General features: G+C 35.6%; 2 protein-coding genes across 2 annotated transcripts; both read left to right on the top strand.

Moving 5' to 3' along the window:
- Positions 1-1,302: 1,302 nt before the first annotated feature.
- Positions 1,303-8,016, top strand: LOC104611327 (uncharacterized). Its single transcript, XM_010278344.3, has 7 exons — positions 1,303-1,519; positions 2,098-2,543; positions 2,685-2,848; positions 2,924-3,004; positions 6,412-6,487; positions 6,569-6,661; positions 7,486-8,016. Exons 2-7 carry the CDS (start codon positions 2,120-2,122, stop codon positions 7,644-7,646), a joined length of 999 nt encoding a protein of 332 aa, XP_010276646.1. The 5' UTR covers positions 1,303-1,519; positions 2,098-2,119; the 3' UTR covers positions 7,647-8,016.
- Positions 8,017-19,152: 11,136 nt separating this feature from the next.
- Positions 19,153-20,339, top strand: LOC104611336 (DUF1442 family protein (DUF1442)). The gene is made up of 2 exons (XM_010278353.3): positions 19,153-19,318; positions 19,430-20,339. Exons 1-2 carry the CDS (start codon positions 19,262-19,264, stop codon positions 20,039-20,041), a joined length of 669 nt encoding a protein of 222 aa, XP_010276655.1. The 5' UTR covers positions 19,153-19,261; the 3' UTR covers positions 20,042-20,339.
- Positions 20,340-23,570: the final 3,231 nt, after the last annotated feature.

Genomic DNA, 23,570 nt, shown 5'->3' with positions numbered 1-23,570 from the left:
ATTGGTTTCGTCTGACCAACTCCCCAATCTAACTAAGTCGATTTGGATGGCCAAACAAACTACAATTGAATCAAACCATCGTGAACACTCCTAATTTCAAATAAATTAATAGTTTAATATCTAATAAATAACAATAATTTAATCTTCAATAATTATTAAAATTTATAACGAAAATACACAATTATGAAAAATATATTGATAATGAAAATACAATAAATTGAATAATTACAAAAAACACAATAAATACTAAAATATATATTAAAATAGTCAATAAATAGTGTGATCTCAAATAATAGTTTAATCTCTAATAAATAGTCATCAATAAATTATAACAAAAATAAAATAAATACAATAAGTACAATAAATTAAATTTAAAAAGTTAAAAAACAGTATTTTAATCTCCAATAATTATTGAATTTTTTTTGTTAAATAACAAAACAAAAATAGATTTGTACATAATTATTGAAAATATATTTATCACAAAAAAATAAATAATTACTAAAAACAATAACTATTAATTTAGTATATATAAATGTATAATAAATATAGATTAAGATTTTAAAAGTTATTATTAATTGAAAACATTAACTATTAATTATTATTAATAAATATTAAACTTTTTGAAGGTTATTTTCTAGAATTATTAATTGATATAAGTGAAATTAGTTATTTACAAAATTATTTAGTTATTTAAATATTATAATTATTTAAGTATGAAAATATTAGTAATTTATTGAATTTAATATTCCATAAAATTATAATTTGTGCTATTATTATATATTTTATATTGTTGGTATATAATTTTTTGATGAATTTTGTAATAATTTTAATAATATGAATATTGTTAAAACTATTATAATTAATTAGAATATTTAAATAATTTTTAAATTTTTTAATTCAAGCTTTCTTTAGATAGATATAGATAAAAAGTGGGAGAGAGGATAATTAAAAATTAGAGATAATTTAGGAGAGAAACTCTCTACTAAATTAGAGATAATTTAAGAGATAAATGAGAATTAGAGATAATATAGGAGAATGTGAGGGATAGTGAGGGAGGTAATTTAAGAGAAAATTTAGATGTGGTTATTTAGATTATTTAGGAGAGAAAGATTTTTAGTAATTTTGTATGAGAATGGAGAGCATCTCATTAATTGTTTTAAAAATCACATAAAAAAATTAAAAAAAGAGAGAAAATTTCTATACAATAGATTATAATAATCAAAGTATTCACACGTGTCAATAGTTCCCAGATCTTTCCGATAATACGTGTGCAACTAGAATGTTCGATAATCTCATAATCTCACAACAGTTCCGATCTATCCATCTCGGCGGTTCGCGAAATTACGATCTGATTCACTTTTAACAAGTTTTCTTTTCCCTGGAGCTTGAGGCAACAAACAAATAATAGGCCCCTTTCCATTTTGCCAAAAGAAGAAGAAAACTTGCCTTCTCTCACCACGGTTTAGGGTTTCTTCATCTTCTTTCATTTTCTCTGGCTTTGTAAATTCGCAGTTAGAAGGTATGCTCTCTATCTTCCCCTCCGTCGTTAGTACGGTTTGTATTTTTCGAAATAATTAGTTTCCTTTTCTGCTTTCTTTGGTATCTGTTAGTGTTAGGTTTTGTTTCTTTTTTTCCCGATATAGTTGCTTTAATGCCCAATTTTATTTCTGATCAATTTGATTTCGGTTTAAAAGGGTGTTATGGTGCTTTCTTGATTAGAATCGCTTTGAATATAAGTTGGCGGTGATTCTATTTTTCTTTGTCTTTTGATACTATAGTTTGTCGGTTAATCAATTTTATAGAAAGCAGACTTAATTTGAGATGATCGTTTCCTTTCGGGGTCGCTGTTGAATTCTATGGCGCAACACGACTTTTTTGTTTTTTCTTTTCTTTTGAGGAAAATCTTTATTCAGATTTTTATTTGTTCAGATTAATCGAAGAGGAATTTTCGGTTGTTTTTTTTTTCTTTTTTTTTTTCCTACGTAGGGTTACTATTCTTGGTGAAAGACGTTAAATTGAAGGTATGTGTTGAGACCTAGTGTTATTTTGATTCTATTTTCTTTTAACGTACTCTTGGTTTTCTTCTTTATTTCTCAGGGAATACGTACGTAGAAAAAAAATGCAGAGAGGTAGAGGTGATTTCTTCGGTTTTGGCGATCCTTTTGCTGAATTTGGTGGTTTTGGGGGCTTTGGTAGCCACAGAAGTCTAGTCTCTAGTTTTTTTGGGGGAAGGGACCCTTTCGATGAACCTTTCTTCGCTAGTCCATTCCAAAGCATGTTTGAATCTAGTATGATGGGACCGAACATGTTTGGGTCAAGTTCAAGGTTTTTTGGAGACTCAGATATGCATCCAGCTGGATTCCTGGAGCATCAAGCTCCACAATCCAGTAAACCAAAGGGGCCTATTATCAAAGAGATAACATCTGAAGATGAGGCCGAAGAAGAACAAGGAGGAGCCAACGCCAAAGAGAAGACTGAAAACCCTAGGAAGCATTCTAGGTCAAAGGAACCGTATGTTGAAGATCCAGATGATGAAACTCAAGGTTAAGTCCTTGCTGTAATTGCTATATATATATATACACATACACACTTTTGTAGTTGCTATTATATTGTATTCTTCATATTCTTGTAGTTGCTATTATATATACTGTTGAAGTAGAGATTTATTGTGTTTTATCTTTCAGAGAGGAAGAGCAAGCAGATTCAGTATTGGAATGACTATAACAGGGCAGATAGAGCACATCCCCAGGCTCGTAGTTATAGTTTTCAGAGTTCCACTGTTACTTATGGAGGTGCCAATGGGGCATATTATACTTCGTCTACAACCAGAAGGACTGGCAGTGGTGGGGTATGTACATCTGTTTGGTTGACAGTTTGGATGATATGGGTCTCTTTAAACTAAAACCTCTCTTTTGCTGATCAGGTGACTGTAGAAGAGAACAAAGAAGCTGATACAACTACTGGTCGAGCCACACACAGGGTTTCGAGGGGACTTCATGATAAGGTATCATTTGGAGGTCCTCTAACTCAACATCTTGATTTGTTTGCTCACCGTTGGTTGGACCATTGGAGTTCTCATTATGCCTAGGAAGGTAGTATATTTCTAGTTATGCCTAGGAGGCCTGTAAATTGGAAATTAAGTAATATTGCATGGATGCGAACATAGGAATCAGAATGTAATGCATGTTGCATTGTCTGACTTGGCAAGATGTAAAAGGGAAGAATCAATTGTCTATAGAAAAGTATAAGCTGATAAGATACTCCATATTCCTTGTTCTACCCCTATGAATTGTTTGCTTGGATCTAACTGTATTGAGTTCTTTACCCGATGCCTATCAGATATCTACCTTGATGGACACTTCTTCATAACATCTTTCTTTTATAAAAAATGAATTCCGTTTTTTTTTTCTTCTAGAAACCATTGTTAAGTAACAAGAATAAAGTTCTTGACCTGTTTTAGTTATGTAATGTTAGAATTTGATAAATATGGAGCACTTTAATGGCTTATCCATTGTATTCAAGACCTTGTTTTTTCTTGTTGAGTCAAACTCCTGACATTATTCTAATTTTTATTCTCATGTCTGTTCATTGCCAATGTTTTTTCTTGTTGAGTCAAACTCCTGACATTATTCTAATTTTTATTCTCATGTCTGTTCATTGCCAATAACACTAGTTGGTGCCTAGTTGTAATAAAAATGAATTTTCGATATTGACTCTATGCCCCTGTGAGAGTGCTTTTTTAAGCACTTATTTGAATATAAACTTATTTTAGGTCGGGACCACACCAATAAACACTTACATGCATTTGGGAAAAAAGCCCCAATAAGTGCCTATTCATGGAAATAAGCCTGTTTTTAATAAGCACCCAAAAAGGTGTTTATTTTTAAAGCTCTTATTTGCTTTTTGGCCTGTCTTGTCCCAACACATAATTTTTAAAATACATATACAGGTATACTATCCCCATTTGAAAAAGCACTTTTCACCAAACATGGTAAGGCGCTTATTTGAATAAGCACTCTCAAACAAGGCATATCTCATATCTAAGATAATGCACATCAAGTATATGTAATATGTTAGTACCAAGAAAAAGGCAATAAATAGAAATTTAGTTTGCAATATTTGTTTGGAACATATTGAAAGGCTGGATAGGGAGTTATAATCTTCTTTTTCAGGGAAATCCTGCAAACTTAACTACTTAGTTGGTCCCTTTGTGCCAACATATGCCAGCACACTCGTAGTTGGAAGAAAACTTAATAAAAAGTTCAATTGTCTTTGTTTTTTATGTACCTTGTTTTTATTTATATCCATCAACCAGTGATATGCCATCTTAATTGCTTAATGCAACTGGACAACGCATCAAATTAAAATCACATATTATTATTTTAAGTAATTACAAATAAAAATAAATAAAATTTGAAAGTTACTTCAGTGTAGAAGGCGTGGGAGACAAATGCCAGGTGGTGTGTCTCTAGGTGAGGTGCCCCCAAAATGCTCTGAGGTGTATGCCAGTGGTGTTGATGCCTCTGAGGCGTATGCCTCATGCACACACATGCCTCAAGTATAAAGACAGAAGAAAAAGAAAGGAAAGGAAAAGGAAAAGAAAAAAAGAGAAGAAAAGGGAAGTGAAAGGGTAGGAAAGAGTTGAAAATCCCCTTCCTCTTCTTCTTCCTCCCCCTTCTCCTTTTTCCTCCTCATCCCTCTCCTCTTAAAGGAGGCGAGGCTTATGTCTCCTTATGTTCATGGGGCTTAAGCTTCCCCAAGCTTATGCCTCCTTATCTTCAGGGGGCTTACTCTTCCCCAGGCTTATGCCTCTTTGTGTTTAGGGGGCTTATGCCTCATGTCTCCAGGTAGTGGAATGCCTCGCATCACACATCTGTGTTTCAAAACATTGAATTGCTTTATGGTGCATGGATTGACTAGTTACTAACCAAGTGTCCATTAATTGGCCAAGTTGATGCTTAGTTGTTCCAATCAACCACATAATGAGGCATAGAACAACTAGCTAGTGAAGCATTTGATATGACCCCCAATTTACTATTTGGTTGACTAGTTGACACATCAATGACAAATTAATTTTCCTCTAAAATCATTGCAAATTAACATATCTAAAAGATGGTAGCATTTGAAATCAATTAATTAACAAACTTTTATATTTCATACACATTAACATTATGAGCATTTAATAAAACAATTACGTGTCAAAAAATAATTCACAACTAAAGAAGGCAATGATTTCATAGTAATAAAAAATGTTAACAGAAAATAGTAACAAAAAAGGGAAGAATAACGCGTGTCAGAGACTTCTAACAAGGAGGAAAACTTTTCATCCTTCTTTCTTCCTTTCTCTTTTTAAGACCCTTGTATCTCTTTTGCTTTAATGGTAATATACTTCCTGTTGGTCTTTTCTTTATCTTTTGTATCCTATAGTTGTCTGAAAAATGACGAAAATACCACTGAAAGGAAGATGCATTTTATTCACTCAGTTCTTACTCTTAGACACATGGACAGATGTGTGATATTATGTAATAGTAGACTAAGATGCGGTTATTTTTCTTCCATCAGTTCCTTTTTCTATGATTGCTTCCATTTTTTAGGTTTGTTTATATCCTTCTTTCACTGTAGGGGAGTTAATTAAAATTATTCTGTATTTTACAATAGGCATTATTTGGGGTTTTATTGTTCAGTCCACTCATACTCTTAGTACAGTTGGAATAGTAACAGGTTGGGGAATGATTCAAGGGGGGTAGTGATTCTAGTGAATTGTAGGTGGAGTTGGTAAATAAAACCCAGAAACCTAATAAAAATCCCTGAAGTGGACTTGATTCTAAATTTCCTTTTTTTTTATTCATGGGGCTACACAATGAGGGGTAGCCCATCCTCCTCACCAACCCTGCTGGTGACAGCAGGATTTGATTCCAAGTCTCTGCTACAACCGGCGAGGGAACTCTCCAATAGAGCCACATAATTAATACACTATATGATATAGGATGTATTAACGCTTTTAAAAGTGATAGGATGTCTTAGTACTCATGTCACCATAGTAATGATATTACAAGGTGCCTGCCTTGTGATTTTTGTTGCCCAGGCAGATGCCTGGTCAACTAGATATATATTTTTTTAATTTTTTTAATAAGCCATGGCATCAGGCAAGATGCCCAACCAAGGTTGCCTTGTTGCCTAGGTAATGCGTTACCAACTATCATACAAGTTTATAATGGTATATATAAAAAGTGCATCGTGTACAAGAATCCATTCTTGAAAACTTGGAAGCTGATATATGCCCAACACATAAGCTTCATATACCGAGGAGAATCCATGTAGGGCTGTTTAGCACTAATTGATTTTAGAATAAGTTAATCTTTGTGTTGTGGGGTCATCGTCATTGTATTGATGATTTGATTGCTTTTGTAGGGCCATTCAATTACAAGAAAGCTTAATTCTGATGGCAGGGTGGGCACCATGCAGACCTTGCACAATATGAACGAAGGTATGTCATTGATCTTTGAGCATCGATGGTGTTATATTGTTTAAGCAGGGTTAGCCTTTGCTCTTACATGTGTTTCATCAGATGAACTTGCTCGTTTCGAAGAAGCTTGGAAGGGGAATGCTAGAAAGCACTTACCTGGCTGGGATGAAAGGTTTAATCTGAATGGGAATATGGGTAAGTACAGTCTTTTCGCTTGTCTGGATGCTGTGCTCTGTTGGTCAATTTTAGGTAATAGGCTGGGATGAAACACGGCACCATGTTTCATAAATTAAGATGTTGCTTTTGTTACTAGCATTATTGGGGGGGGGTATTTCTATGCCATGGAGTTCTCTCTCTGACTCTCTCTCTATCTCTTGTAGGGCTGTTCATGGGTCGGTTTACTAGTGTATTTTCAACTGATCCGACCTGGTTGGGTTACCTATAGATCAAACCGAAACCGGCCCTCTATTAAGTAAACCCGACCTGGTCGGTTTGGGTTTCAACCAACTCCAAGCTTGCACAATGCACATGAAGTCAAAGTGCTAATATTATATATAATATTTCAGAATATATTTTCTGGAAATATATATTTAAAACCAAAACATATATACAAATATATTGAAATATATATTTTCTAATTTTTAGAAATATATATTTTGGAAATATATATCTGATATATTTCAGAATGCATATTTTTTCAGATATATATTTATTATTTAAAACTAAAATATCTATATTTAACAGATATTTTTTCACATAACTCGTTTCAGTTCGGTTCGGTGAAAACCAAAATCAAACTGAATTATCGGTTTGTTCATCTTTGCAACTCAAAACCGACCGGTAGTGAAGAAAAACCGACCAACTCGGGTTGGTCGGTTTGGATTTATTTGTGAACAGCCCTACTCTCTTGTAATTAATTTTGGCATCACTGATTACTGTGTCACAACACATGATTGAAAACTTAAATGTATTGTGATACTTATTGTTTCCCTGTTCATTCATTTATAATGATAATTTAGGTGCTGGCAGCAGTGGACAGGATAGTCAAGCAAAGAAGGGCGGCTGGGCTCTACCTTCCACAGAGCAACGACAGATTCCTGAGAGAATGGGATGGGGTGGAGTCAGGCAAGGAGGCTCCAAGGGGAGAAGCAAAGAAACTACTAGGATTAATATAGATTGAGTCGGTACATTGTGAGTTGAGTGAGTTCCTCTTATACCCTTCAGTACACCCACCACGAATTTGTCCTTGGATAGATACTAGGTGCTGCTGGAGTGTATATTCTCTGGGTCTAGGAGTATGTCTCGGTTTTCTGTCGTTAAGAATGATTTATATATGTTTAGTGATTCTAGTTGCTAAGTCTATTTGAAATCACAGCACAGACACTGTAAAGGAAAAGCTTGTCTGCAGACTCGCAATGTTCCATTTCCATTGGCTTGGTGTACCCCTGCTCTGGGATATCTGTTATTCTTTCCTCAACGCTATGTTTGGTTTGATAGAAAATATCAGAGAAAGTTGAAGGGAAGCTTTTAGACTTCTTAATTTTCCTTCACTGCTTCTTCCCAACTTTCGGTTCTCTTATTTCTATATAAATTAAACACGGTCCAAATTCTTCCATCTCAAAATTCACAATCTGAGCAGTTTGATGAGTTGGGTTTGGTTCAAGGGCAACCTTGTCTCAATTTTAGGACCTGGATCTTGTCAGCCCGGCCCAATTCGATCTTAAGATCCATTTTGATGTGCCCAAGCTCAAACTGAGCCAAACCTCAACACAACTTGGGTTGCGATCAGGACCCCAGTCTAGGTCAGGGGGTACGTTAAGCAAGATGAACCAGAGACGTCAACCATTCTTATAGAGGTGTCTCCCTTTCTCCTTGGGTGGAATTAACCAAAGAGTTGTTAATTTGACTCAACTTGTGGATGCTCATAACTGGTTCTTGGCGGAAGCTTGTGAATACCGGTGATGGTGGTGTTATCTTATCTCCATATTTGTCAAGCGTTCACTGCTTCTGTGGTTATTGTTGTAAGGAGGCTTTAAATAGAGTTGCTTTTGATCCTTTCCAGGTGGTCAATATAACTCATGCATGGTCATGCTATATGATAGGTCACTTGGAAGCTTTGAAATCTAACCAACAAATCGTTGTTTGGTTCATCCGAAAGCTGGGACTGGAAGAAGCCGGTTGTCAGTTTGACCTTTAGCCGTTGGAGGGGGGGCACTGACAGAAATGGAGGGTTGGTTGGCACTGGCCGCTTAGTAAAGAAAAATTGGGTTCGGGGGGTAGAGTGAGATTCTCATTTCCAAGGGGGTAACTAGAATGGAATGGCCATTACCTCGAATGCTCAGCCTAAAATGGGAATTTGAATCCTTTTCACCTTATCAAACGGCTGATTCCAATTCTAGATCCCTGTTCCCGTGAATCAAATGGACCCTGAATCAGAAGAGAAAAAAAAAAATACATATTTGTGCTTTGTAAAATAAAAGGAAAATAGCCATATTGGGCTCTAATCCGGCCCAACATGATCAAATGATCATCAAATAAAAAAGTTCCCGCTCTACCTGATTACAAGACACATTGTGGATTGGATTCAATTCTGACATTATCTCAGTCAGGAATATATCAGTCTTGAAATTTATGGAAGGAGATTTACGTTTCCCCTCTCGCTCTTAACTCTATGCACGCAACAAACTCTCCACAACATTATATACCTGGTTTTTGATAGGTTGTCCATCTATCATAAATACACGCATATTTATTGCCTGGGTCTAGACATTATTGTTATTTTTTTTGGCCGTGCTGGCACAGCCCGGGCCTAGTACGGCACTGTGCATATATATTTGATTTTTTTTTTCAGTTTCTTGTTTATTTTGTAATTTTCTTTTATTTTTTTTTTAAATCATGCCTTTTACAGTCTGGCCTGGCATGGGCCTGCCTAGGCTCGTGCTATAGGCTGTGCCGGGCCTCACCTTTGGAAGGTTCCGGGTCAGGCGGGCATAGCCCACCTAGGCCCATGTGCCGGCACAGCATGGCCTATTAAAGCACAAATGGCCCACAAAATGGCCACCTCTACGGTTCTACTTGACTATCCTCTTGTGGATGATAGATTGCTTGGTTGGGCTCGAGGCGGGTTTAACATAGGGACATTATGCTGGCCCATGTTTGGTCTAACCATAGTACTACTGAGCTTGACATCTTCTCCCATTCCCAACCTTAACCCCAATTGTAGGCCCGGACTGGATTATGGATATTCATTTTATAGCTATATAAATTATACGCATTACAAAATTATATTTTATAGGGCAAATTACAGATAGACATCCCGTGTTTAGGGGCAGTGGTACTTTGTCTCTCGAGTTTCTTTCAAATTTTGAGAACGCTTTCACAATTATCAGTTCATGTATATATATTATACTTTATAAAATAGTGGGATTAAATATGATAGGCCTTGAATTCATAATCCGTTCAACAATACTTAGAGAACGGATTATACTTTAGTCTCCTAAATTTTAAAATGTGACAATTCTATAACGGGTTAACAACTAGTTAATGGCAAGTATTGGATTGTCATGTTTTAAAAGTTTAGGTACTGAATTATTACATTTTAAAGTTCGAAGACCAAAATGGCACTAGACCCAAAGTACAAGGTACTAATCGGGAGTTTTCTCTTATTCTTACAATTTTGATATTTTTCAAAGCTAGTTTTTGGAATTTTGAATGAATAATTTAGTAATTTTACTTTCACTATATGATCTTTGCCACAAAACAAAATGTGTGAGTGACTATCTTTAATATACTTCATTAAAAATTTAATGAAGGGAAAACTTCACACAATATAAATATGATTTAATTTACTTCACTAAAATTAAATTTAAGAGATGCATAAACCGCCAACTGCGAAATAATGGCAAGATATGCTATTAAATTTTAATGTTTTTGCAATTGCAACCTAAGTGCGGACCTGCCCCAACTCCAACTGGGTTTAAGTATTGATATATAAGTAGTGGCTGGCATGGGGTTAAAATCTTCTACCAACTAAATGCGTTACAATCAAGGTTCAAAGTATCAACATGTATCGGCCCATATTGGCCGATACATATTGTGCCGGTGGCTTTCCGATATGCCCCTACAAGGGTTGTGTCAGGTCAGCCACTAGTTCAAAGGGTAGTTGGGCCTTAAACCGGTCACTCTGAATCAATTTCGAAAAAAATAAGTAAAACATAAAAAAAAGCACCGACATAGGCCGATACATTGATACCCATATCAATATATAGAACCTTAGTTACAACCCTCTACTAACTTGATTTAACACGGGACATTTCATCGCAAGACTAGGACTTGCAAAAGTGGGGCCAGCCATGCATGAGGTGTGCAGTGTAAGATTATATTGTAGAGGGTTGAAACGTGTTTTGTTGGTAGGTGATCCAGATTCATTGAAGTCTTCTGCCAATGAAATATATTCCAACTCTCCACCAACTTGATCTAACACTACACATCTGTTTTCATCGTATTGGTCAATGCCATCGTATGGACTGATGCAACAAATGTACCAGCTGATACATTTCTACTTTTGTGGCTTTTCAAATTTAGATATATTAGCCCTCGTTAAATCAGTTCATTAAGGTGGCATTTGATTACATGTTTATATTTAATGTCTGAACTTGCATCTAACCCATTTCAAACGCACTTTAGATGTGATGAAATGAAAAGAATAGTAAAAGGATGATTTCCCCCACCGCCGGGAAGAAAGAACTTGATCAATCATGGTTGGTGGCTACTGGGGTTTCTTTCATGACCAAACCTCTCTAATTTTATGAACCAAAGAACTGATGGTTCACAGAAACTATTAGAATATGCGTTTTTGATGTTTATATGCATCCTTACCATTTAAAGTCACTTATGATATAATTTAACGATCGATGTAAATTTTGGAACTTATTTGAGTTTTAATGTATCCATGCCTATTCTAAATTTTCTATCATATCTATGAATATACAAAACATGTTACTAGGGGTGCTCATAATTCGGTTAATAAATTTATGGGCATCTTTTTTTTATAAATCAAACTGATCTTTTGGTTTTTGGAAAATTGAACAAAAGTTAATTGGTTTTTTTATTTTTTTTTGAATTTATAATATATTATCAATAAAGTTAATCATCGGTTTTTTATATTAGTTATCCGAAACCGAATCGGTACCTTCAATTTTTGATGAGCATCCCTACATATTACCTTTCTAATCTTTCTTTTGTTTCTAATACTTTGAAACTTAGTGGTGACCACGAGCTAGTTAGGCCAACCTTAGCATCTGCATTAAGTGAAGGTGTGGTCACGGTTTAGTTAACCAAACCGTGGGCCAATTTTTCAAATTGAACCAGTACCATTGCTTTTTTTTTTTTGGAAAATTGTGAACTGAAACCGAATTGAAACCAATTGGTTGATCAGTTGATTGGTTCTATTCTTTGGTTTTCCGGTTTTTTGATATTTATAATATATCATAAATAAATAAATATATATATAAATATATGCATACACTGGCCGGTTTCGGTTAACTACCGATTTTCATATTGATTAACCAGAGTCTGAAATCGAATCGGCTAATTTGGTTAGCCAGAATTTTTGGTTTGATTTCATTGATTCAATTCAGTTTTTTTTTTTTTTTTTTTGTTTTCGGTTTTTGATGAACACCCCCTAATTAAGGGGTATATAACCTATTGCCACACAGGTCTGGTCAAACCAAGCCTGGACACAACACTTACACTTAAACTTGAAAGCTTATAGGCTGGGCTAGGTCCAGCTTTAGGAATGTTCACTGGTGGGCCTGCTGGGATTATGCAGTCCCAGCTGTCATTTCCACTGTGTTTGGAAATGATGCAAATAAATGTGAATGCAAATATGTAGAGTGTAAAATGGTCCATATAAATTGCAAAGTAGGGTTAGTTTTGCAGTAACAAATTTACCTTCTTACCAAACAGACTTTTATCAATAAAGCCTATTTTATTGATAAAGCAAATTTATTTATTTATTTTTATTAAAAACCTACTTGATTGCAAATTTACTTCTTTTATATATACTTTTACATCTTATTATCAATGTAAATATGTATTAAAAAATATATTTTCTGTCATTTATAAATGCATAAATGTAATGGATTTACACTCCATTTGCATCATTTCAAAACGCAGCCTAAGTAGTTCCTTCGATAGCTCATACTGAGACCTAATAATTACTGTGTCCGACAATTTCAAACCAAACTCTTCATTGCTACCATTAACAGGTACAAAGAGAAGACACACTACATTTCTTTTTCACTCTGTTTTTTTCTGGTGATAGTAGAAACTTTGCTACTTGTATAACACAAATCAATTTCAGTCGAGTGTATTGGGCCATGCCCACATGCTTGCTGTTCGGTTTTATTTTCCATGCAATGAGAACTTTGGACCGATAACTTGTCCATATATATTCACTCTTTTCCATCATTTTCTGTCCTATTCGACCCGAAAACTATCCACATTCTCTTTGTTTTGTCGTCAGAGTTTGGCTGGTCCAAGAGCAGCATCAATTGGTTTAATTACCTAGTGGACCTGCATGCCTTAAATGTTGGTCAACTTCTGGTTGGTGATTACAGACCTGCTGATGAGACTAACCCCATCGAACCCATTTCATATAGATAGTCATATTGCTAGCAATATTGCCACCTTATAATATAGAAGCTAAGGTAGCTTTCATGCAGTGAACTACATATGAAAATATGGCCCTAGGCCTAGCTGTGGTTTTCTAGCTAATAGTATTTGACAAAACTAGGTCCTCACCATTTTAATGTTTTTTTGGTGATTCTTCATCATTTTAGTTACTTGTATGCATTTCTCTCCCTGTTTGTTTGCAATGCAATTCCACTTGTAATGAGAATAATGCAAATTTTGGTTCATTTTTTTTTTCATTTTTTATCCTATTTTGTTTGGGTTTTATCTAAGTTACATGCAAGTAAAATAAAGTAAAAGTTGAAAATCAAATAAGAGGTGGTGCTGACACTCAAAATGGCCCCTATGAGGGATTTGGGCGTTATCACCAAATACAAAAGGAAAGGGGTAAAAATTGAAATGAGAACAAATCAGAGCTTCCCACTCAAATCATTTATATATACTATACTCCCATATTTTTGCACCATGGCAAATGAAATTGCATTGATTACTACGTTTAAAGGGTTGTTGAGTTGGAATTTGTAAGCTTTGTGTGGCACTGATTTAGATGGAGAACTTTGCATCATCACATGCTACGTACCTACTCCTCATGATGATATATGCCTCGCTCTCCAAGGTCAGTTCAGTCCCTATTTCCCACAAAACAATGGTTTTCTAACTTATTCCAACAACTTGCACTGAAACCCTCATTCACCAATATAAGAAACTTGAAGTTTTTATTCCCACAGTCAACATGAATTCATGGGAATGTCTGGGGTTTGGTTGTAGTCTGAGCCCCACTTGCCACGTGTTACTAATTTATAATATCAGGACCCACCAAAGATAATCTAGATCTACACCATCTACAAGGCTAAAGTCTTATTAAAAGAAAAAAAAGATCAACTTGAACATTATTAATAAATGCATGACTTTAAAGGGAATGATAAAGAACTAGGTAGGTTAATTTAGGTATTCTTTGTGGACCTTACACAGCCTATCCTCTAGCTCTCCCTATTGTTCATTGAATTCAAGTGTATGTGCATACGACATAAAGCACACTCTAGGTCTCCTCTCCCTCTATCTCTATATATGAGGAATTATGCACCTACATTCCAGTAGAAAGTGACCATATAGGAAGGTTTTTGCACCAAGTTCATGTATGGAATTATAGGAAGAAGCTAACAGACTGACAGAGGATTTGACATTTTTCCCAACTCAGCTGTACAGAGCATGGAGGAATTTTCCAGCTTCCCAACTGGAAGGCTGTATTGCTTGGACGATGCAGTGGGAAGAACCACCCTCGACCCACAGTTTCTGCAATGAGACCATGGTTTGAGATCTAAGAAGTGGACCATATATGCATGTAATTATCTATATCACTGCCCTTCCATACATGCTCCAATAAGTTCTGGAGGCAGAAGAGGTCTGCAATGGAGTATGGGTTTGACATGGACATCAAGCAGTCCTCAACAGCCGGAAGCCCTACATTTGCATAGAGTTATATTGTACTATGCCCTTCAGAGATTTTGGCACTATATATACTCTTTTGTTCAGACTTCAGAGCTATTATCCCTTACGTGCATGAACCAGTTCTTTCGGAAGGCAAGAATATATATAATAAATAATAGGAAATTGATGGTTTTTGGAAGCAATATATAGTTTTATTTCTCGAAATGCATCTTTGGTCATAGTGTTCTACAGCAAATATCTTCATATCTAGGGTTCATCGCTTTTATTTACCCATGTTCTTTTATTTTCTAGGTAAATAAGGTAATTACCATTTTATTCATAAAAATCTATAATTAAAAGGGACATTTTTGTCTCATTCAAGTGTTGGAAACTTTCTCTTGGTGGAAAAGTTATTTACCCACTTAGGAGAGGGTTCGGATGTAATAGGCACTTAGGTAAGCAGCTAATAGCTGTGTGACACATGTCCTAGTTAATGTGCTTTTCATTCAAATGTTTTTGTTCTGTTAGAAATAAATTATCTATTATTTTATTATCTTTGTCAAAATAATTAAAAATAAAAAACAGTGAAAAAAGAAAATGTAAATGAGTCCCAACTCCCAACACATTTAGGTTTTTCTTTTTCATTGTTTTTCTTTTTAATTATTTTAACAAAAATAATAAAATAATAGATAATTTCTGTCTAACGGAAGAAAAACGTTTGGATGAAAGGCACATTAACTGGAACATGTGTCACACAGCTATTACATGCTCACTCATTGTGCTTACCTAACGTGCCTACTACATCCGGACCCCTTAGGAGATGGGTATCACTTACCCGGGTAAGCAATACCTAGAAAAATAAACTTTCCCTGTTTCCCACTTAAATCTGAAAAATGAACATGAGATTCTTGGTCAATGGAAACCAAAATCTTATTGACCAACATTTCCCTCTCCCAAAATCCAAAAAAAAACAAACACCCTAGTACTAGAGGATGTAGATAATATGAAGGAAATAGCTAATAGAGAGAGAGAGACGGGGGGGGGGGGGGGGGGGGGAACCCAAGTGACGCAATTGGTAAATTATCCCAATGAATTGGCTATCATGCATGTTGGTGAGCTGAGAATGTAACTCAAATTACAAGGTTTCTTGTTTATAAACATATTAGAATTAGAGGGTGCTTATTAATTAATTATTACCAGCCTAGTCTCTCCCTCCCCCAGTCACACTCTCCTCTCTAAGCTCAAAATGTCTTTCATTTTCATTTCAAGGGATCTATTACCAGCAAAACATACAGGGTTCAATGGTTCTCCAAGCTGAAGGCAAGGTTTTGTTTTTGATTTTACTGTATGCGACATTTGACATGCATTGTCAACGTGGGAAAGCATAGAATAAAAATTTCATCATCAGATCCATCTGCTTACTTTCCATCTCTGTCATGTATTACAGCAGAGGACCTCTCTCACATGGCAAACATGGGTCCAAACAACCATGAACCGATCGATCGAATTAATACTAAAATTTTCATGTGTTTAATTAGATTAGTAGGTTATTATTTATAGGGAGAATGACTGTTCAGCTGGGGGTATTTATTATTTTGAATTGTATAAAGTTGCAGTAAAATTCAGAATTCTGCAGCACCTTTAGCTAAAAAAGACCTCACCAAGTTACGTGGTTCATACGGCTGTGGACCTGTGGGTTCCATGGTTTCGTCCAATTATCTTGTTGGGTAGCTTTTGCACCCAACCCAACCCAACACCTCACCAGCCTTGACTCCTCTCTCTCTCTCTACCCATTTTTGAATAGTATAGAATATAGCAAAATAAGGGTACAGATCAATTGTACGATTTCAACGATACGTGTGTGTGTGTGATTAGTCTCTTGACCCACGTAGATGTCTCCTTTTAAGGGTGGTGTTTTCTATTCAATTGGAATTTTAGACTCCTAATGACATGTCCACATACACTCTCCGTTTCGCATCATCTTCTTTTCTTCCCACGTTGTCTGTGTTTTCCTACAGAATTTTGAGAAAAGACCAATCTCTTTAAGAAGAAGAAAAAAAAAAAAAGTTTAAGAGCTTAATACGTTGGCAAATCCTCCCCATTGCCATCATCATCAGACAAAGGGAACCTTTTTAATTTGTTGAATCCCGAGATCGATGTAAATAGAGACCAGAAGACAGAAAATTAATAGTGGACGCTTGATTAACAATTACCTTAACGACTGAAGGCTGAAGCGACCTGCTCCGACTTAGATCCGGCTGTGGGTTGGTGGTGCAAAATAACATGTTTCTGGCTTAACAATCGGCGCTTCTTCATTTTTTTATTAATTAATTAATTATTTTGTTTCATCAATAGATTTGATATGCAATATTCTATGATGGGTCATGGGTGGGTTGCTTGGTCCTGTCGAAACAACCTGGCCTGGTCGGTAATTGAGGCTCGATGATGATAATTCTTTACTCTACTCTATTCTACCCCGAACCTGCCTGCAAATTTGTAGAGTACAAAACCCTATATTTTATACATATTTTATATGTATATGCTTGTATTTGTGTTCCTTTCAAACTGAGTCTTAGTCCCAAATCCTAAATCCCAATAATCCAGTTTAATAGGCACGCAGTTTGGGTGTAAATGAATCAAATTCGAATTGAATTAGGTAATATTCGAATTCTATTCGATATTCAATAGATATCAGAAAATCAATGTTTGAATTTAAATTCGATTAAATATTTGGATATTCGATTCGAATTCGATCAATTATTTATTTTAGGTAATGAATAAACATTTTGTTTATGTAAAGTATATAAATATTAATTATTTATATAATTTAATTATTATATAAAATATTTAAATATTATATATAATAATTAAACAATCGATCGAATTCGAATATTTACCAAATTGAATCAGATCATATTCAAATTCAGTTTGATTATGCCGAATCTTGAATTCAAAATTGGATTTTCGAATACCATTGAATGGGCAGCTTAATTCCAAGACGATCTATATATTTAGCAAAGCACCCCTACTAACTGGCCTGGTTTTTCCTTAGGCAGGGCCAAACCAGGCTATCTCCATTGGCTTAAGGGCCCGTTTGATTTGCAGGAATAGGGGTCTGGAATCAGAATCAGAATGGTCCATTCCGATTCTAATTGTTTGGTTGGGCGGAATCAGAATCCCATATTCCCATTCTCATTTTTGCTGTAGTGCCAGTCCCCTATTTGAGTGAATCGCCATTCCCTCCCCCTCCCTTGGGAATGAGAATTCATTCCAGCCAATTCTGATTCCGATTCTAATTCCAGTCTGAACCAAACAGGTGAGGAGAATTGACCATTCTGATCCTGATTCTGAAGGATTTTAATTCCAAGCATGAACCAAATGGACCTTAAATTCAGGGTGGTCTGAGATGGACCCAAGTGTCTCCAAACGCAACCCATACAAGATGCAGCACTGTGTTTCTGGGTAGCTACTACAGCCTACAGGGAATTCTGGGTTCGGTTGGTGAAATGGATTTGTCTCTTTCTGATCAGAATTTGAATAAATTTTCTAAAAATTATATACACAATCTTGTTGGCTTGCTGCATAAATGAACGTGGGTCTTGTTTGGTTTGTCTCGAAGAAATGCCACCAAACTAGAGATATGGCTCTCTTTTATACTATTTTTTAATGTTATGGTCTATCCAATGTTGGACATTACAGCTAATGCATGAATATTTCGGGAATGGCATAAAAGATCAGATATCTTATGTTAAATTAGATTAAGCTAAGCATTGACTAATAAAAAAATCTCTAATATATAATAATTAATTAAGCTACTAATACGAAGCTTAATGAAGATTAGTTAACTCCTCAATTACAATGTACTATGGTTAGTGCCATTTCTGGAGCTATCCTCCAAGTTGTTATTTAATTTATATCAAACATAAAATATTAACGCCTAAAAGGGTTTTGATAGTTTTACTTCTATATAAAAATATATATTAGAATATTTCTTAATAAAAACATAATCATTCTTTATTAATTATTTAGATATATATTTAGTACCTAGTAGTAGTATAAAAGTTTACAATAAAACCAACAAATTAATTAAAGCAAGTAATTAATCTTAATCATCCTTGTAATGAATGATATGCCCACATGAAAATGATTGGCTCAATTATGTACATGACCATGTATCATAACCATCTGATCTTATTGAATGTTGTCTTCCTACATCCTACTGTCTGCAATTCAAAAAGAATGGTTGAGGGAGTCATTAGAATGGCTAAACAAGGAGACAATTAATACATTATCCCATGAGATCTCTTAAAACCCATGTGATGACAGGTCCCAACACCCCAACACGTGAAGCAAAATTGGTAAGGATCGAGCAGCAGAGCTTCTGCCCTCTAAGCAGTGGAGAATTCTTATTAATTAGCCTATAAGCCCAGAATTGTTATTTGTTAATCTATTTCGTACGTGTCTTTGGTCTAAAGTTTCCACTTGGATTATTTACTGTCCCTTCAATATTCAACCACCACCTCAGCTCCCTCAGTTGCTTCCTATATAAGTCCTATAGACGAGGCCAGAGAGATTGTATATTTCAGAGCTCAGAGCTGCCAGCTTAAAAGTTGAGGAATCCATCAAACACCATAACAGAGAAGAACCAACCAAAGTAGAGAAACAGGAAAACAAATGGCTTGTTGGTCTGCTGAAAACGCCACCCAAGCTTACCTCCGAACTGTGAAAATGGTTAGTATATGAGAGATTCAATGAATCCCGCTCGCTTGCTCTGATTATTAGTTGCATTCCAATCGCAGCTTTAATTTTCTGATTTGGTGTTGTGTTTTGACTCTGGTGTAGGGAAAGAGAGCTAAGGAGCCAGATGTGGCCGAGTTCGTATCTGCACTGGCCGCCGGAAACAGCTCGCAAGTCATGGTAGAGGTATGCGCAGGAGTTGCAGGCGCAACAACCATAGCACTGGTTGCCGCCGCTCATCAGACGGGCGGCCAGGTGGTGTGCATCCTTCCTGGGCTGGAGGAGCTCCATTTGTCGGAAGAAGCTTTAGGACCCAACGCTGACTGCGTTGAGTTCGTTGCTGGGGACGCCAAATCCATCTTGGTGAACAATTACATAGGAGCAGATTTTGTGCTCATAGATTGTACTCTGGAGGGCCATGAAGGTGTCTTCGGAGTGGTGCAGGCGAGTGCAAAGAAGAAGGGTGGGGCGGTGGTCGTGGGCTACAATGCGTGCAAGGGGTCTGGGTGGAGGAGTGATGATGAGTCCAAGACCCAGTTGCTGCCCATTGGGGAGGGGTTGCTGGTGAGCCGTATTCCGGCGACTACCAAAATTAGGGGTGGCGACGGTGGCAGCACCGGCAGAAGGAGTCGATGGGTTGTCACAGTAGACAAGTGCACAGGTGAAGAGCATGTGTTTAGAATCACTTCAGCCCACCGGAACGGGATTCAAACTTAGATCTATCCTCTGCGTCTATCTCCCCTTCTAGCTACAATATATAGAAGTGGACGAGAGAGAGAGAGAGAGAGAGAGTCTCGACTGTAAATATAGTTTAATTATGATATGCATATGGATTACCTATATAAGCCTTGAAAATTTTGTTAATTAAGCAAATATTTTCTGGGGTGTGATATCGATCGATCTGTCATCTGAGATGGCCACTTTTGCTTTGCCCAGGAGAATGAAGAAATGAATTTTCATTTCCATTGATGAAATAAAGTATAAATGCATCCTTACTCAGTGCTCTCATTGTTGGAAGTTGCAGGGAAATTATTCCTTCTTGTTCTTGTCTTTTGATGGTGGTACGGCGGTACTTTATGTCCCTTATCCATAAAAGAAAAGACATCAAATAGGGCAAGTCCATTTCATCGAAAGTAGAATCACTTATACATACAGGATGACGTACGGGCTACAAGCCCAATGGGCAATACAAAATCCTCTCCTGAAGCTTTCCTATAGTTTCATTTTAGCAAATACCTCTCCTCAATTTTTTAAAAATTCAACAAAAATCACCTTTCCGCTAGTCTCCTGGAAAACGTTAGATTGATTCAATAGTTTCTTTTCAAATATCTATGTTATCTTTCTATAAATTATTTTATATACAAAATTACTGAAACAACACCATTTTAACTCAACAAAAACCTCTTTTAACAATCATCTCAGTAATTTTACATACAAAATTACTGAAATATGTAATTTGTTGAGTTAAAATGGGATTATTTCAATAATTTTGTATGTAAAATAATCTATAAAAGGGCATAATGAATATTTGGAAGTTTTTCATCTGAAATGGAACGGTGGCAAAATGGAGGCTTTTATCGAGTTTCTAAAAAGTTCAGCAGAGATATTTGTTAAAATAAAAACTATAGGAAAAGTTTGTATTTTACCCTTAGAACAATATTACAAAGATGGGCATCGTCATCAATAGGAATTTGGGATTCATCAATCACCATTGAATAGGCCATGATCTTCTCGATCCAAACTATTTTTTTCCCCTTGGCGCAAATCTGTATTGCTGATGATATTATTTAGATCACTTAATGAATTTGTCTTATCAAGCTTTAAAAAAAGAAATTACTGAGAGATTATTGGGTTCTGCAGCCCAAGTTGTGCTAATTCGATCCATCTTTGTGACCTGTGAACATGCTACGACGCGTTTGAAGCAATAAATTATAACCTCCAAAAGTTTTCAGGATTAATGTGGATTGAAGTTTAAGCATGTTACTACTGGCTGACACTGTTTCAATGATTTGTCCTTTCTTCATAAATCAGAGGTTCTCTATTATTGTAGGCTATGTTTCGTTTGAAGGAAATGGTAGGGAAAGGAAGAGAAAGATAATAAAACATATACAAGATTTCTCTATTTTTCCATTTTTCTTACTTTTTCCTTTAAACCAAACACAGCCTTAGTATTTCAAAAGTTCATTTACAGATTAAATCTGCGTTCCTTCCTCCTCGGCTGCTGTTTTTTTCATAATCAAAAGGATATAGAAAAAGACTCAAATATGTTGCAACCATTTCAATCCATTCATTTTCTTCTTAATCCATAAGATTCCGATTTCAATCTGATCAGTATGGGTATCGGGTAAATCTCTCTAGGGCTGCAAATGGATTGGTTGAATTTGATTCGAATTCAAATCCGATTCATTTAAGTTGTCTGTTTAATTATTGTAATCGGATTGAGTTGCGTTTGAGATTCAGATAAAATTTTTATTTATGATATATATATATATATATGAAAAAAAAAAGAGATTATACCTTACCTAGTTTATTGGTCGAGCTGCAGTTCCGTTGCTAGTTTTGGAGAAGATGACGAAGAAGAAAATATCAAAGAGCCAAACCCTATATTTTCAGTCGATTGAAGGGCATAAGTGGTATTTTGAAATCTAATTCGGGAGTATTTTTTGAATCAAAATTTCGAATAAGTGCTTATTGTATAAGCACTTAAAAAAACTGAAATTTTAGGTTTTTTTAACCAGTACTTATTTCGGGCTTATTTTCCAAATACAAGTAAGTGTTTATTGGTATAGTTGATCCCAGACCAAAATAAGTGCTTATTCGAATAAGCATAATAAGCATTTATTTTTAAGCACTCCCAAACTTGGCCCAGGTCCAATCCAATTTGATGAATACTTTGGACCATTTAGGACTAGTACAATTCAATGTATGGACTGTCCAATTTGTTCAAATTGGTTTTAATTTAAATTGGGTCTAACTCAAACCTGGTCCATTGACATCTGTACTTTTATCTTCTATCAATAGAGCAAATATTGGTTCGGTCCAACCAAATCTAATATAAATCCATTATGAATGGAATGGATCTAATTCAATAAATACTTTGGACCATTAAGTCTGAATTGATCTAGTTGAACCAATTCAATTATTGGTCCATCCAATCCATCTAAATTGATTTTGGTTTGGACGGGGTCCAACCCAAAACCAATCCATTGACACCTGCCCCTATATTCAAGTTCATACTTTATGTTAGTTTCCTATAAATTTATTGGTATTATAACCAATTATTTGTAAACGAACCGAATTTAAACTTGTGTTTTACATATCTACCTGATGTTGGGTTGAATCATAATTTTTCGTTTTTATTGAATAAATTCAGATATACCCTTATCCAAATTCAATGCAAGTCATTTATAATCTTAAAGCACCCATTTGGCTAGCTCGAGTTATATAATGAGAGGCCTGATCTAGTAGTTACACCCTTACCCTGAGCAAGCACTCAATAAATATTTTGACTATATATTTGGAATTTGATTTGTATCATTTTCAAGGTGCATGGAATTTGTTGGAAACATTGACGTATTCACTCATGATTTTTTATTAGTATGATTCACACAATTATATTTAGGGGTTTTTAGTGTTCTTTCCATCCCAATAAATCTTAGCTCCACCGTATAGTTGGGTGTTGGGATAGGTATCAGTTCAGAATTGATGTCAATACACGGGTGGATATTAGTATTATAGATAAAACTATTTTAAAATTTGAATTGTTGTAGGTCTATAATAGAATTCTGAATTCTGAGGGAGGGTGCAGTCTAAAAATCCCTCATATTTAAAGTAAATCCCCGTTCATTTCAAGGGTAGACCCGAGATATTTATAAGACAAGTGTCCGAAAGCAAATGTACGATCCTAACTTCAACTCAAGCAAACCACACAAGCCCAACTTATTTGGCGAGTTGGAACATAAAGGCAGATCAAGGCGAAGAGATGGAGAGAAAACTTTAGGAGAGAGAGATATTAAATGGAAAAAGGCTTTGGAAAGTTAAGTGTTATATCTTGGGTGCAACTAGGATGGGTTGGGTCGGATTGAATTGAAGAGCAATCCAGCCCAAGCCTAAAGATGCAAACCTCTGGATTGCGCCTAGCCCAACCTGAGGCTATGCCCAAATTTATTAAACCAGTCCCAACCTAAGTTTAAACCCAATGCAACTTGGGCCAGGTTCGGGTTTAATTGGGCTTTGTTAATAGGTT

The sequence above is a fragment of the Nelumbo nucifera genome, chromosome 4, assembly GCF_055504915.1.
Source record: "Nelumbo nucifera cultivar China Antique chromosome 4, China Antique-T2T, whole genome shotgun sequence".
Taxonomy (NCBI): Eukaryota; Viridiplantae; Streptophyta; class Magnoliopsida; order Proteales; family Nelumbonaceae; genus Nelumbo; species Nelumbo nucifera.
This window is presented reverse-complemented; position numbering and strand designations above follow the sequence as displayed.